The sequence below is a fragment of the Colletotrichum fioriniae genome, assembly GCF_027942845.1.
Source record: "Colletotrichum fioriniae strain IMI 355084 chromosome Unknown scaffold_11, whole genome shotgun sequence".
Taxonomy (NCBI): Eukaryota; Fungi; Ascomycota; class Sordariomycetes; order Glomerellales; family Glomerellaceae; genus Colletotrichum; species Colletotrichum fioriniae.
In genome coordinates, this window is record NW_027076847.1 from 1,485,811 (window position 1) to 1,500,695 (window position 14,885).

General features: G+C 49.9%; 5 protein-coding genes across 5 annotated transcripts; 4 read left to right on the forward strand and 1 right to left on the reverse strand.

The window, feature by feature from the left end:
• Positions 1-2,057: 2,057 nt before the first annotated feature.
• On the forward strand, positions 2,058-3,209 carry N0V96_009035 (uncharacterized protein; the record flags this gene model as incomplete). Its single annotated transcript, XM_053188973.2, has 1 exon — positions 2,058-3,209. The coding sequence occupies one exon, from the start codon at positions 2,058-2,060 to the stop codon at positions 3,207-3,209; it is 1,152 nt and encodes a 383-aa protein (XP_053053739.2).
• Positions 3,210-3,482: 273 nt separating this feature from the next.
• N0V96_009036 (uncharacterized protein) lies at positions 3,483-4,169 on the reverse strand (the record flags this gene model as incomplete). Its single annotated transcript, XM_053188974.1, has 3 exons — positions 3,483-3,898; positions 3,971-4,070; positions 4,140-4,169. The coding sequence occupies 3 exons, from the start codon at positions 4,167-4,169 to the stop codon at positions 3,483-3,485; spliced, it is 546 nt and encodes a 181-aa protein (XP_053053740.1).
• Positions 4,170-5,979: 1,810 nt separating this feature from the next.
• N0V96_009037 (uncharacterized protein) lies at positions 5,980-6,723 on the forward strand (the record flags this gene model as incomplete). The annotated part of the gene is made up of 2 exons (XM_053188975.1): positions 5,980-6,023; positions 6,048-6,723. 2 exons carry the CDS (start codon positions 5,980-5,982, stop codon positions 6,721-6,723), a joined length of 720 nt encoding a protein of 239 aa, XP_053053741.1.
• A 2,866-nt stretch (positions 6,724-9,589) lies between these two features.
• N0V96_009038 (uncharacterized protein) lies at positions 9,590-10,944 on the forward strand (the record flags this gene model as incomplete). Its single annotated transcript, XM_053188976.2, has 2 exons — positions 9,590-9,912; positions 9,975-10,944. 2 exons carry the CDS (start codon positions 9,590-9,592, stop codon positions 10,942-10,944), a joined length of 1,293 nt encoding a protein of 430 aa, XP_053053742.2.
• An 811-nt stretch (positions 10,945-11,755) lies between these two features.
• Positions 11,756-13,477, forward strand: N0V96_009039 (uncharacterized protein; the record flags this gene model as incomplete). Its single annotated transcript, XM_053188977.2, has 1 exon — positions 11,756-13,477. The coding sequence occupies one exon, from the start codon at positions 11,756-11,758 to the stop codon at positions 13,475-13,477; it is 1,722 nt and encodes a 573-aa protein (XP_053053743.2).
• Between the last annotated feature and the right edge of the window lie 1,408 nt (positions 13,478-14,885).

Sequence of the window (14,885 nt, forward strand, 5' to 3'; positions counted from 1 at the left end):
GTCAAGCAAGACTACCGACCATGGCTGCCATTAAAGCTGTCCCGGCATCAGTGCTGATCGGGCTTGTGATCCCGTCAGCGATTATGTGTCTGCCAAGCAACCATCTCTCTGGTCAGTCACGACAGGTCGCTGTAGCCATCTGGCAGAATTTTCCAGCGTGGATGGCCATAGTCCAGGTGGTTGCCATGTCTTCGGTAGGAGCTATCCCGGCACGAAAACTGGAAGAACGCACTACCGAGGACGGCAATCTCGGCCGTAACACGTCAGCTCTTCAAAGATTGTACAAAGCTACTGCCGTAGTCTCGGCCTTGATCCATGTCTTGGGTCTCATACCCATTCTCTCCGCTGCCATGGGCAAGCTGGAGCCTACACAAGATTCGCCACATGCGCAGCTGCGACCTGCCAACTTTTTGCTACCGCAGAGGTGGGATAGTGAGACCCAGATTAGTGGGATGACAGAAGGCGCATTCAACTTTCTCCGATATGACTACTACATCGGTACCGCCGCGGCGTTCGCTTGGGTGACATTTCTCCAGCCTGCGATGCGGGTAAAGGGGGATACTTGGTCGATTGGCAGACAAGTGTCTTGGAATATCGCTCTCACATGCTTGTTTGGGCCTGGCTTCACTCTCGTAAGCCTGATGGAACGGAGACTTCAATGAATACGGACATGGAGTCAGCATCTAGCCAGGCGGAGCATCTAAACCTTAGCGCTATGTCCCTAATTTGTTAATTTATCCACATGGTAGTCTTATCTTCATGTATGATCTAGTCAACGGCCGACGGAGGTCGTCTCCGTCTCGGCTCGGGTCGTGTTCGTCTGAACCACGAGCTCGGTGTGGGGTTACGGCATGCGGAACATGACCAGGATCTCCATAAGGTCTATTCCCCAAGCTGTCAGCGTGGGATCCTTCGCCCTTCTCTAGGTTGGATTGGATTCGCACTGTCCGCTTACACGGCAATTCAGTGATCGGCAAGATTGTGGGGGTTCACCAATGCTACCTCACCTTGTATGAAGGATGAGCCCGGGCCGCTGAAGACGCAACTAGATCCTTCGTCCCTTTCTAGATCTGGGAACCCACAGGTACGCGCCGATTGGAGCATTCGAAAGACAACTCGCAATGCCCCTGTCCAACATACAGTCATCTGTCTTCAATTCCAACTGTGTCCTTCACCTCGGCCGCGGCTGTCCAAATTGAGGTGATCAAGAAGACTGCGCTCCATTTGCGTGACTACTTCGTTGACGCTCTACAGTTGAAGCTTGAGGCCTTCGTTTGCATTCAATTATCGGAAAGATGTCCATTCTTCGACGCAAAGTGACGAGATTGGCTCCGTCTGCAGTATTGACCGATAAGGTTATCCCGGTCGACTACTGGGACCACCACTCTCGCGATGCTGTCCTCAACGTAATGTTGCGTTTTGACCGCCAGCTCGATGCATTCAAACTACGAAGAGCTTTAGAAAACTTGCTTGACCGACGCGATGGCTGGCGCAGGCTAGGTGCGAGGGTGCGGTTAGGTGTAAGTCCCCTGTAGCGACACAGGTTTCCCCCTGCGATACGCTTGACTAACTTGGATCTATAGCCTTCGAATAAGCTGTATTGGCATGTGCCTGAAACATACACTGAGAAGCGGCCTGCAATCACTTTTCATCACAACCGTCACAACAACATCAGCATCAAACAGCATCCATTAGCATCTCGGCTTCGGAGCAGAGTTCCATCAGCCTCCGGCGGTTCGCATGACAGCTCTGTTCCTTGGATGGTGGAATCAGGAAATGGCGTGGACTTCTCTCCCTTGATGCGACACCCAGGTGATCCGACTTGTTTTGAAGACTACGTCTATCACGATAAACCGATGATAGGCCTGCAAGTCACTACGTTCAACGACGCGACTTTGGTATCATTAGGTTTCTCTCACATCATGTGGGATTGCATGGGGCTCAAAGATCTTTTTGATGCGTGGTCCCTCACTCTACAGGGACGCCATGGAGAGGTCATCCCGTTGATCGGAACCGATCCTCTTGGATCTTTGGGTACCTCACTTGAGTCAACCAAGATGACATCAAAGGATAATGCAAGCAAGCCAGTTGCATCCACTTCCCCTCCCGAACAATACCAGCACATCAATCGACAACTTGGAGTTCTTCAACTCGTTACGCTTGGTCTTCGGCAAGCACTCGACAAGCTGCTAAACAGGAACGCGGCTGAGGAGTTCAGGACAGTGTGTGTGCCCGGAGCATACGTCAAGTCTTTGCGTAAGGACGCACTCCAAGCTCTCGAAGCCGAGAACGTCAGTTCGTCTGGCCTTCATGGGTCAGAGAAGGATCATAAGTCTCAGTTGACTCCAGCCACGTTTCTGAGTGATGGTGATATTCTTTGTTCATGGTGGACACGCAAGATTGTTAGCTCACGCATCCGCAATTCCACCAAGAGCCGCAAAACCATCACTATACTAAACATGATGGGTCTGCGCGGTGTTTTGGCACAAGCAGGGCGATTGCCCGAGAAAGGAGCACTGGTTGGTAACGCAATCTTGCCTATTCCTGCCCTACTCCCCGCGCGAGATCTTATCAAGCAAGGTCCACTGGGCTTTGGCCGTGTTGCAAAGGCATTGAGGGAGGCTATCGCGCAACTTAGCACGAGGCCGCAGGTTGAAGCTCTCTTGGCATTACAACGGCGTGCGCATGGAGATGAGGTTGACGAGAACGCCAACAAGAAGAAGATTACGGGCAACGGCAAAGCTGGACTGCCTGCTCTCTTCGGCGACGCGGGCATGCACATGGTTGTGTGTACTAACTGGGCCAAAGCCGAGTTCTTCAACGTTGACTTCTCCGCTGCGGTGGTTGACGAGATTGGTTGTGATGGGCTCTTCGAAAACGAGCGTACTCGTCTATCGGAGGTTTCATTCAAGGATGCTGGCGCTGGCAGTGGCACTGTAATGAAGGACGCCATGGGCTGTGATGGACTCTGGGAGACTGAGCATGCGTTACGTTCGTCTCTCGCTCCTCACACGGATGCTCCTGTTGCTCCTCGGGTGTTGGCAAAACCGACTGGCGTTCACATGCACTTGATTACCGCAGGTACTCCTGCATTTCTGATGAGTATCTTTACCATCTTGGGCCGCGATGCCAACGGAGACTACTGGATCCAGGGAATGCTGAGGAAAAAGTACTGGGCTAAAATCGAGACCGCCTTGAGCAAGAAGTAAATGCTTCGAAGGAGATTTAAACTCCACAATAGACACTTCTATGGATCAGACGAACGGCAACGAGTGTAACTGAGGTAGTTACTAGTCAAGCGAATGAAAGAGAACTACGAATAGGGTGAGTACACATGAATCAAAAGATTTAGTTTGAGTGCATGATTGTGTACTATAAATACTTGCGAAGTAGGTGAGGTAGCTAGGCAGATATTTGCGATGCCGCAAAATGCTTCCGTCGGAGCTTTCATCCCTGAGGTACTTAGAATCATCTCCGGCACATTAGCCAGGGTTTCCAGGGTCTCCCTTAATGGCCCAATCCCAGAAGTTGACGGACTCGCTCTCATAAGCAATTAGTTCAGACTTGGTCTCAAAGCACTTGGCGTAAATGTCCAAAGTGTCAGCGTTGGCCATTTTGGTGGGAATGACCATTTGCAGCGTGCGTCCATGTGCCTCAATGTACGAGAAGCGAAGTGTTGAACTCGCACTGAAGCCGAACTTTGCAATGTACTTGGCGATCAACTTCTCGCCATAGCCCCAGAGCTCCTTGGACTTCGAGTTTCCCCAGAAGCTCTTGCTTGTGTAGAATTGCGGGATCCAGAGTTTGGAGGCTGCATTAAAGCGGGCTTCATCTGCTTTGAATACGCAGTACCAGTTCTTCTTGATCGGCGAGCCTCGCCATCCAGCAGGTTCGGAGCCTATAGCTGAGTTAGTTCTAAAGTACCTAGATATGAGGCGTTTGAGTTAGTGGAAGCTATTCTTGCTCTTACCTAGGTAAATGCCATTTCCGATTTGACTGCCACCTGGCAAGTTGTCGAAGGCCGGATCTCTGAAGGGCGTGTTTCTCTCGTTGATCTGCACAGCTTCTTCCTGCAAGTTGGCGATATTGTTAGTGAAAGCGACACAGTTAATCTTTGGCCCTGGCAGGGGGCGACCTACCTCGGCGGCTGTGCGATATCCAATCACCATTCTACCCTGAGTACCTACGAATAGGTATCCCAGGGTCAAAAGAAGAAAAGACGACTGAAAAAAGTCATGGGGATGGCTTGAATCCCAATTATTGTAATCCGAGAGATCTTGGGAATCGAATTGATCTAATGTTAAGAATGTGGCGAAGAGTCAACAATGCTTATAAGTATTTTGAAGACCTTGACCTCGCCGTGATTGATTCTTGGATAGACGGACTTGCCGTAGCCAAGCTGTTTGGTCTGTTTTCTCGAGATCGCTATAATTGAGTTGTGGGGACCGAGTCAGGTTGATGGAACTGTTCTCGCGACAATGCGATGAGTTCCTCTGACTGAGTCAAGTTACTGGACTTGTTTCCATTGCTATAATTGACATGTTATGACTGAGTCAGGTTGCTTAGCATGTTGTGTTGGTTGACCCTCAAGTCCACAACGGAAGATTCTTCGTTAATTACGTCTCCGACCAGGACTACTACGGAGTACATGACCCTCGCCAAGTCCCGGAACTCGCGGCGACACTCTCCACCGTTCTCCGCTCCAGCCAAGACCGAACCCGAGAGCCATGTCTTGAAGAGATAATTTGTTAAGCATTTTGTTAAACTTGCTCAAGTGTTGAACCAGTGGGCAGACTCACGTCAACCCATATTACACTTCCTGTTACAGATAACTGGTCTGACATATCTACAGCGACAACATGTACGTCCCCAGTTTTCAATGATCCTGCTCTCAGTGTAATTCTTGCTGATGCAAGGATCCAGGGGAGAGCGTGACGGATTAATTTGTCATTTGTTGCTACATTGCTCTGGATAATTCGTTCTTTCTCTTGCCGAGTTCATTTAGCTAGTAGCCAATGGGATCACTACGAAAATATGTGGTTACCTGCAGCTATCCAATAGGGAAGCCAGACCAAGATGTCCGCACCACATTATCTACATTCACTCTGCCCTGAATCATACTTTCGTGTAGCAGGCATACAAATTACGATCAATCCGTCCAAGTTCCATTTACGTCGTTCGATGAACAATCATTCTGGAGATGACTCAAGCACATGAGCCCAGGACTGAATGTTTCGATCCGAGGCACCAACACCGAGGCTGTCCCTGCGCAGAGAAACCCAATATATGTTGCTGTCTATCAACTGAGCGACATGAATTCCAAGTGATTCGAACTCTAAGTATTGTCGATCGGCATCGCCGCAACGAGCTCCATCTTCTTGGGTCGCTAGTTATACAAGATGACATGATTGATTGATGGGGGCCGAAGAGTCCGACGTTAGAGGGCCTCGTTGTATCAGGCTTGGCTCAGAGATCTTTCTGTCTGTTCTGATTGACTAATCTTCTATAAATAGGCGGTCTGAATGTGTTCCTACGCTCTATTTCTATCTAAAGAAGAGACAACCCACATACCCACGCTGGTTATTGAACTTGAATTCTTTTCCATAAGCAAAAGGCCGTATCAAGCATTTCTGGTTTGAGAAGATAGAATACTTCCCGAAGTTATTTCTCTTCTGTTCTAATATTCCACTTTCGTTCTATTCTTCGTCATCATGCTGAAAAGTCTCGGTCTTTTGCTAGGCTGCACGGCGTCATCTTACGGCTCACTCTTGCCAAGAGGCGGCGACAACGCGAACGGACACCAATAGATCAACCACGACGCTGTAGTCCCATTCACCCAGAATGCAGCTGACGGATTGGGAGGGAGTTTGGAACTACGATTCAACCCCTACCTCTGGGTTTCTGGAGGCTGTGATCCGTACCCAGCCGTGGATGAGAACGGTAATCTTGGGTAAGGAGTAACTATAAACCACCTGAAGCATGATCACCTCGAGGGGATTCATCGAGAAGTGTATTTTCATGGAGTAAAAGCTGACCAAAATCCATAGAGCTGGATTGAAGCCGACAGGCGGTGGTAGAAGTGGCTGTGGAACTGGCGGTAGTGGCCAAGTCTACGCCCGCCGCGGCCAAAGTCAGGGTCGTAATGGCATCATGTACAGTTATTACACTCCTAAGGTCCGCTGGGCCGATGGGAAAAATAACGGACATCGCCATTACTGGGCCAGCGTAGTAGTCTGGGTCAATCGATGGGGTTGTGAGGAGGAGGATATCACGGGTATTTGGCCAGTCGGTGTTTCCTACACAGCTGACCATCTGAACTGGGGTACCCCATCCACCATCAGCGACATCTCTTTCCGTGGCGCAAGTGTTGGCCTAGACATGGCAACACATCCCAAGATGCAAATCCACGACAACGTCATCTCGGCCTTCAAGGGCGCTGACGACGAGAACATCATCGAGCGAACCCTGATCAGCTGGGAGTCATTGCCAACTTTGGCCAAGGATGCTCTTACCGACGTTCAGTATGAGAAGACCCAGGTTCCTTTCAACGACGCCAATTTCCAAGCTCAGATGGATGCCGCGTATCAGGAGAGGTTCTTTGCGGGGATTCCGAAGGTGGCGGATTGCGACCCGGTGGAAGACCGACCACCTAAGGTTGATACTCCAGATGACACTCCCGTGACTTCGACCAGTGCGCCCAAGACAGAGGCCACTGGAGCATAGAGATCTGTGCGTTCTGAAAGCACGATTGAGTTTTGTATGATGCACGGGAAAGGGGCTTGAGGTGGAGAACGCCGACGGGAATAATTCCCTTTGAATCCATATAAGGTAGTTGTTTGGTCATTACCTGCTCTGGACCATTCGCAAATCTAATTCAGTTTTTTCCATCGCGACCTAGCTTTTGCTAAGATGCAAAACTCCGTCGGTCTTTCATTTGACGGGGCAAGTCAGTCATGAACTTAGGCTAAAGAGGAAACTTTTCGCCTGAGGATGGACTAAGCTCTCCAATACCTGGCTTGTCTCAAGCCAAACCCTACGCTGGAGTTCCAACCCGAGTGTCCTGTCATCGAACATTAGTATTAGCATAGGTTATACCAAGTTTTAGAGTCTACGATTTCTCGTGTAGACGACGCGAAAAGAGGGATTCCTCGACAGGTCATCAAGACGCTTTTTTACCTGTCCATGAACTCAGGGTACCTATGCCATGACCAGGTAATTAGCAAAACTGTAAAGAAGATATCGCCGCGCTTTCAAAAACCTTTGTCTGTGCAATTTTTGGAAAAGTGAAGAGGAGAACCTGAACTTACGGAGCAATATCGTAATCGACCAGCAACTTCCCATGCGATCCTATCAGTGGTAGGCATGAGTTCACAACGGTTCGTGCACACATTTCTACGGGTCGACCAATGAACCAAAGCAGCAGTCTTCCGATAAGAATTTGTGAGCTAAGTGGTGTGAAACAGGCACCCGGGTCCAGCTGGTGAAAGTGAATCCTCGGGTTACTGCCGGAAAGATGGCGTGCGCAAAGCTCCCTAATCCAGCATGCGTGGATGATCTTTGCAAGCCCATATTGGTAGCTCTTCTGTGTAGCGGCGTCTTTGACATTGCTGACCTGCTTCAAATAGCAGTCTTTGGGATCATTTGGGAGCTCGACCATCGGGGCAGCGGAGCGGATCGCCGCGCTAGTTAGACTGCAAAGCACCACTGGTTGCTTTTCTCCATCGGCTAGCATCTTAGGAAAGAGAAGGAGAATCAGGAGTGCAGATGAAATATGAATGAGTTGCAAAGCTAGGGAAATGTTTCTCAAGTCAGAAAACATCGAGCTTGCATAGACAGCGGTTATTTCGGTTTCAAAAGCTGTATCTATCAAGGGAAACTTACTTTCTTCCCACCCATCTGCCGTCAATCTAGTCTCATCATTCATGATGGCAGAACCCATAACCACCGCATCGATTCGGTTTTGAAAATCGTTGATTTGGGTCGCAAAAGCTTTGACACTATCAAAAGACAAGAGGTCTACTTCCATCACCGTAATTATTGGCTGATGGGGAGAGCCATCTACGATCGCTTTTCTCAGTTCACCAGCCAGCAATTCGCCCTTTGCAATATTCCGGACCGCCAATATGAGAGTCGACACATCGAGACTGGTGATGATGCGTGCCGCTTCTGAGAGAATTGCGCCGGTGGCGCCGACGAGGAGGACTGTCTTTCCTGCGAAGCTTGTCGTAGGGGGTGCAAGATCCGCCTTTGCCTGTCGGCGGAAGGTGGCCCATGGAAAGATTTCCGAGAAAGGGATCTTCTCTGATTGGACCATAGTGAGTCTACAAATTGGAAGTCTAGAGAGATGAAAGTAGAAAGAATGCTGGTCTCAACTGAGGTTCAAGGTCTTCTCACCACTGATGACACATCAATCACGGTTTGCACATGATAGATGGCAATGCTCAGTGAGCAGACCGAGTCACCGAGACATGCTCCCTAGTGCTGATATTTGCACAACATACGGACAGGGTGTATGCTGTATCAAGCCGTGGTCCATGGATTCAATCCCTAGGCCCATCCATGTATTTTTTGGTTTATTGGACCCTAGCAAACATTGTCTCTGGGCAAGTTCGTGTCATTCTGCATCTAGATTGAGGCGCTAAAACAGCGCACTGTGCTCGAATTGGGCCACCGTGTCCGCGATCTGCACATCCACCGTACGGGGCAACAATTCAGAGACACGGAAGCAATGGCGGGAAAGTACGGAGTATGGGAGGATGGCGATGGATATCATTCTGCATCATGGGTGTGCATCACAGTACCTTAGTGACGGTAGTGTCATCCTTCGCGCGAACTAAGAGACAGCGGCTGTGGCTGCTTGACTGAATCCCTCCGAAGATGGTTCCGAAGATACTACCCACCTCGTGCTGCCGCCTGGACCAAGCCTGAAGTGGACTTTTTTCAAACTTAGAAGCCAGAGTCACATTCGCGTATTCCGGCCATCGGGGTTTCCAGCATTACAAACCCGAGCTGGCTCTTGCTCCACTCTACCTGTGGCTGTTGCATCATCGTCATTAGCGCGTCTTTCACTTTCACAGCAGAGTATCACGGCACGTCTTGTTGCGCAATGCTCGATGCTCTGAAAGTTTCACCTCAACGCCGGGATCACCATGGCTTTATCCGACTTGACGGGTACTATGCTTGCTGGCGACAGCAATGGTTTATTATGGCTCTTTTTGCTGGGCATCGTCTTCCTTATCGGCGGAAGTCAGGCTCGGGCGAAGTCTGTAGATCCAAGAGAACCACGAGAAGTGAAGCCCAAGATACCGCTTGTCGGTCATATCATTGGGTTATTAGGATCGAGGCAGAAATACTATCGCCAACTCGGGTACGTTGAAAGCAAAGCCATTGGAGTCTAACGAACAAAACAGGGCTCCATCATGACGAGAAAAGCCAGAACTCAGACTAATGACAGCGTAACAGCCTTGAAAATGCGAAACTTCCAATCTTTTCCATCTCGATGGGTGGATCCGAGAAGATCTACATCATCACGGCACCGCAGCTGATCCAGGTTGCAATGAAAAACAAATCTCTAAATCTTTATCCAGTGATGGCGGAGTTCGCGCAGAAGATGGTCGGTCTAGGACCAAACGTCATGGACTTGTTCCACAATCCACCAACCGATGGCTCCATCTCATGGATTGAGGATCAACATCCATCTTTCGCACCTCTGGCTCCTGGTCCCGATCTACAAGAGATGAACACCTATGTTCTGAACAAAATTTCGAAGACCATTAACTCCATCGGAACTGAGTATGAAACCAAGAAGCTGTACATGTGGTTCAGAGATTCCTTCACTATGGCCACAGTAGGCTCCCTATTTGGCGACAAGAACTCTTTGATGAAGGACCCGACGTTGAGCAAGAACCTATGGTAAGTGGTACCTCTTCGGCTCGCGAATTCCAGAGTCCGATTGCTTACAACGTCAAATGAAGGGACTATGATGGTGGCCAAGCGGAGTTACTCATGAAACCGCTACCATCTATCACAGTATCCAAGGCATACAACGGCCGTGCCAAGGTGCAAAAGGCTCTTCGAAAATACTTCCGCGAAGACTATGATCACATCACCGATGCCAGCAGTGTCGTTAAGCGGCGCGTGGCGGTCAACCGAAAATGGGGCCTGCCCATTGACGACATCGCTGACCACGAGTTTGGAATGCTCTTTGTGAGCGTCACAAACGCCATTCCAACACTCTTCTGGATGATGTGTTATGTGTTCCGCGATGCCAATCTTGTTGCAGATCTGCAAAAGGAGCTTCTTGCCCTCGCCGTGATACAGCAGCAGGACGGCGGTACTACCGGGGGCCGTCCGTCTCGGAAGTGTACCTTCACCGTTGCCAAATTTCGTACAGAATGCCCCTTGCTGGTGTCGACCTACAAAGAAGTCATGCGCTTGACCAATCGTTCGACGGGCACACGTCGTGTCGTGGAGGACACATTGATCAGCTACACACCATCCGGAGACGGCGGCGACACAAAGACCTATCTCCTCAAGAAGGGTGCAAACATCCAAATCCCTGCCATCATCACCAACTTTGGCCCCGACGCGTGGGGCGAGAACGCACACGAGTTCAATCCGCGGCGGTTCATGACCGCGGACAGAGAAAGAGAGCGGGCGCAAAACCGCGCCTTTAATCCTTTCGGAGGCGGTAAACACCTTTGTCCCGGACGCTTTTTTGCCGACGCGGAAATATTGGGGGCGATGGCCGCGTTGCTGCTAGGATTCGAGATTGAGACTCCCGCTGGTGACAGAGTTGAAGTTCCGCAAATCAATAACAACTTGGCTGAGGCTGTTGGAAAGCCCTTGACGAGCGTCCAGGAGAACATGTTGGCGAGGATTCGGCGGAGGCCAGGCTGGGAGGATGTGGAGTGGGCGTATATCGCGAACAACGTGGCACAGTAAAGGAACCAAATGTTTTTCAACAGCGCAATCTCAGTTTTCAGTGGAACTTACATGTTCTGGTGTACTATAATTGCGCCTTCTTCTCAGAGGCAACGAATGGATGCTCAAGCGCATCAGTGTTGCAGTGTTGAGTTGTCAGTCTGATATGCGCAGCTTTTAAAACCGCCTGAGGATATGAGAATCCAGGCTTTTCCAGGTTTCTTTGACGAATGTGTCTAACATTTACATTGCATTGGATGGAAGCAATTTACGGAGTCCTTTGGGAATCGCGATATGTTCAGCTTTTGTCATTCTAATCTATTATGAATGTACTCTTTCGCGGATGACCACCATTAATCATTATGTGCTGGGCTCTGATACGGTCGAGCAGGACTGACGAGATAAAACGCGGCGCTGGCCCTGACAGCAAAAAGATGACTGCCGACAAAGGTCGCCACAAATCTGGGCTTAGACGAATGACCGTCTTGCCAGTATTTCTTAGAGGTGTTGCTTTGCAAAATGAGGCCGAGACACTGCTTTACTTTGCACGAGGCCGTTGCGGTCCCGGACCGGCATCATTCCTGGACATCCGGTGAGGGGTCGCCGCGGAATGCTGGCCGCGGAAACCTGTCCGAGCCGCTTATCGGCAAAGAAAGTAAAAACCTGGAAAACAGTGACGGCACGGGTTTTCGGGCTCACCTAACTAACTCTTACTCTGTGAAGCTGCATGATCTGAATCTTTAGAACGGCAGATCTTCATGTTTGTCCCACAGATTCACACTTCCTTTTCATTTGCAAATAATTCTATGTTCCTTGTCACATTGCAGAATCAATGTTGTCAAACCCAAGCCAGGCACTTGCCGTCGTTCCGGGGAAAGCCCAGGGCCAGGTCATCTTTTCAGACGTTCCGCTAAGCTTCATGATGGGCGTCGACTCAAAGACCGGTATCGTCGCCGATGCCCACCACCCCCTCCGTGGCACATCTCTCAAAGACTCTATTCTCGCCATCCCTGCTGGTCGCGGATCTTGTTCCGGTAGCAGCGCAATTGCAGAGCTGATACTCTCCGGCAATGCGCCCGCGGCTCTCATCTTCAGGGACGTGGAGATGATTCTTACTTTGGGCGTCTTGGTGGCCGAGAAGATGTTCGGCAGGCGCATCCCGATTGTCTTTCTTTCAGACGCATCACATTTCGAAGTCTTTCGTCAAGCTTCGACGGTGCAAATCAACGAAACAAGCTTGTTGGTTTCACCAGGCGGCCACAAGATTGAGTTGGTGCCACAAAGCACAAAGGCGCTGGAGTTGAGTCCAACCGACAAAGCCATCTTGTCTGGCGAGAGTGGCGAAGCTTCTCGTATAGCAATGGAAATCATCGTAAAGTACGCCACGATACAAGGGGCACAGCGCCTGATAGATGTTTCCCAAGTCCATGTAGACGCCTGTGCCTACGTCGGCGAAAGCAGTCTTCTCGTTCCTGAGCGCCTGCTTTCCCTCGGAGGAAAGTTTGTCGTACCATCGACCTGCAACTCCCTGAATGTCGACCGCCAGAGGTGGAAGGAATTGGGAGCCAAGCCCGAAATTTCTCAGATATCTGATAAGATTGGGGAGACTTATCTCAAGCTGGGGGCCAAGTTGAGCTTCACGTGCGCTCCGTACTTGCTCGAGAGTAAGCCCAAAGCTGGAGAGCAAGTCGGATGGTCTGAATCCAATGCCGTAGTGTTCGCGAATAGTGTGCTAGGAGCACATACACAGAAGTATCCTGATTACATGGACATTTTCATTGCGTTGACTGGAAGGGCTCCGTATGCCGGGTGTCATGTCCAAGAGGGGAGGAAACCAGAAGTCATAATCAAGGTCCCCCAATTTGACGCATTTGATCCGTCGCTTTTCGCTCTCGTTGGCTACAGCATTGGTCATGTGGTTGCCGCCAAGATTCCTTTCGTCTTTGGTATGGAGACGACCCAACCAAGCATTTCAGATTTGAAGGCATTTGGGGCAGGGTTCGCAACAACTTCATCTGCTCCAATGTTTCACATCAGCGGCATCACGCCAGAGGCTGCAAGTTTTGAAGATGCACTCGTTAGTTTGGGGACCATCGAGGTGACAACTTCTGAATTGCAGTCAGCTTGGAGACAGCTCAATACGGCTAAGGATCCTTCAGTCGATATCATCTCTCTAAGAAATCCGCATTTTTCCCTAGAAGAATTCTCACAACTTGCCGAGGTGTGCCGCGGCAGGAACAAGGCACCCAATGTCGAAGTCATGATCACCACCGGCCGTGATACATACAAAGAGGCCCTGAACCTTGGCTATCTAGACGTTATCGAGAGCTTCGGTGCCCGACTTATAACGGATACGTGTTGGTGCATGATAGAAGAGCCGGTGGTTCCTCTGAAAGCAAGAAACGTTATGACAAACTCAGCCAAATATGCTCATTACGGTCCCGGCATTGTGGGCAAGACATTCCACTTCGGAGATATTGTTGCGTGTATCAATGCGGCACAGAGAGATCATAGACAAGAATGCGAGATCAGCCCGCTGTGGCTTTTCCCATGACACATGAATTGTCGGATGTACCAATATCCCATCAACTGCGGAATAGTGACGGTACATATTCCTATGAGGGGCAGTAGTTAATCATGCGTTAATCCGACCCTATTTCCCTTGTTTCCCTCAACAAAAAGATTTGTATAGACGCAGATATAGAGAAAACTGGAGAGCGCATGTACTGTCGCCATTCCGCAGTTGATGGAATAAAATGCATACGAGGAGTCGGATAAAGGGATGTAATGGCCAAAGATTAGAACGAACGGACGACATAGAGTAGTCGAGGTTGAACAACTGCAATATTAGCACTTTCCGTGGCTGATCGGTATTCCCTATTACTGAGAGGTTCTTCGATCGCTATTTAGAGTGGCTTTTGAGGCCTCACACACCAACTACGGAAAGTGTCGTACCCAAGGTAAAGTTAGTACTTGCAGAAGCACATGACCGTTGTTTACATGCTAGTTTAGAACCGATAAATCAAACAATGTCTCGCCACCACACATTTAGGGGGACGCGAGCGCAACGAGGTCAATGTTCTTGATGTACAGAAATCATCGTCCATAAATTTCCATAAATTTAAAGGGACTTGGCACTGCTTGTGTTGCGGAAACGACGGGGTTCGGAAATAACGTCTTCGCTTGTAAGCTGCGAGTTGGACAACTGCACTGTGACATGTGATCCAACGCAGCGCTATCTTACAAGCACCCAGATGAGGAGTTATGATGCCAAATTCGGTTCTTTTCAATCGTGTGTATCCATCTCATGTGCGGACATCAAAGACTCGATTTACGAACGCACGTTTTCCGGTCAAGGCAGCCGCTCCTTTGAGGCTGAGATTCACCGTTTTGACGCTTATCATTTCGCTCATCTTGGCTTTTCAGGCACCCGAGTTTCAACTCAACAATATCGATCTTGGCTGTGTTGTCAGGTTGTGTATGGGTTTGATCCTCCAAGATTCCGGGCCTTGCCACACCGGCGACTGCCAGCCGCCGTCCCATCTTCAGCTTTCGCCAATTCGAGCCCAATGAAGCCTCGAAGGATCCTCAAAGGACCAGAACCACGCGATGGCATGGATCTGTTTCCGGGAAGAAGGAATCATCACCAGAGTCCAGCCCCTTTGGCCCGCCGTTGAGAACTTGCGACCCCACGAAGACCACCTAACGGCCCTCTTTTTTGATTATGGTAATCCCACAACCGAAGCTAGCGGGCACCTAAGCGGAAGCCATTCGCGGGATCCCGCTCCATCGGAAATGGAGTCCCCGTCAGCGCTTATCCCTATTAAGAAAAGAGCTGCCTTGAAGGGCTCCATCGTGGGCAGGGATTCCAATCCTTCAGACCCCTTACTGCCTCTTGGCGCCAGTCAACCGCCATGAATTCCTCGAGAAGAGCCAAAGTCCCGACGAGAATCCACAACCTC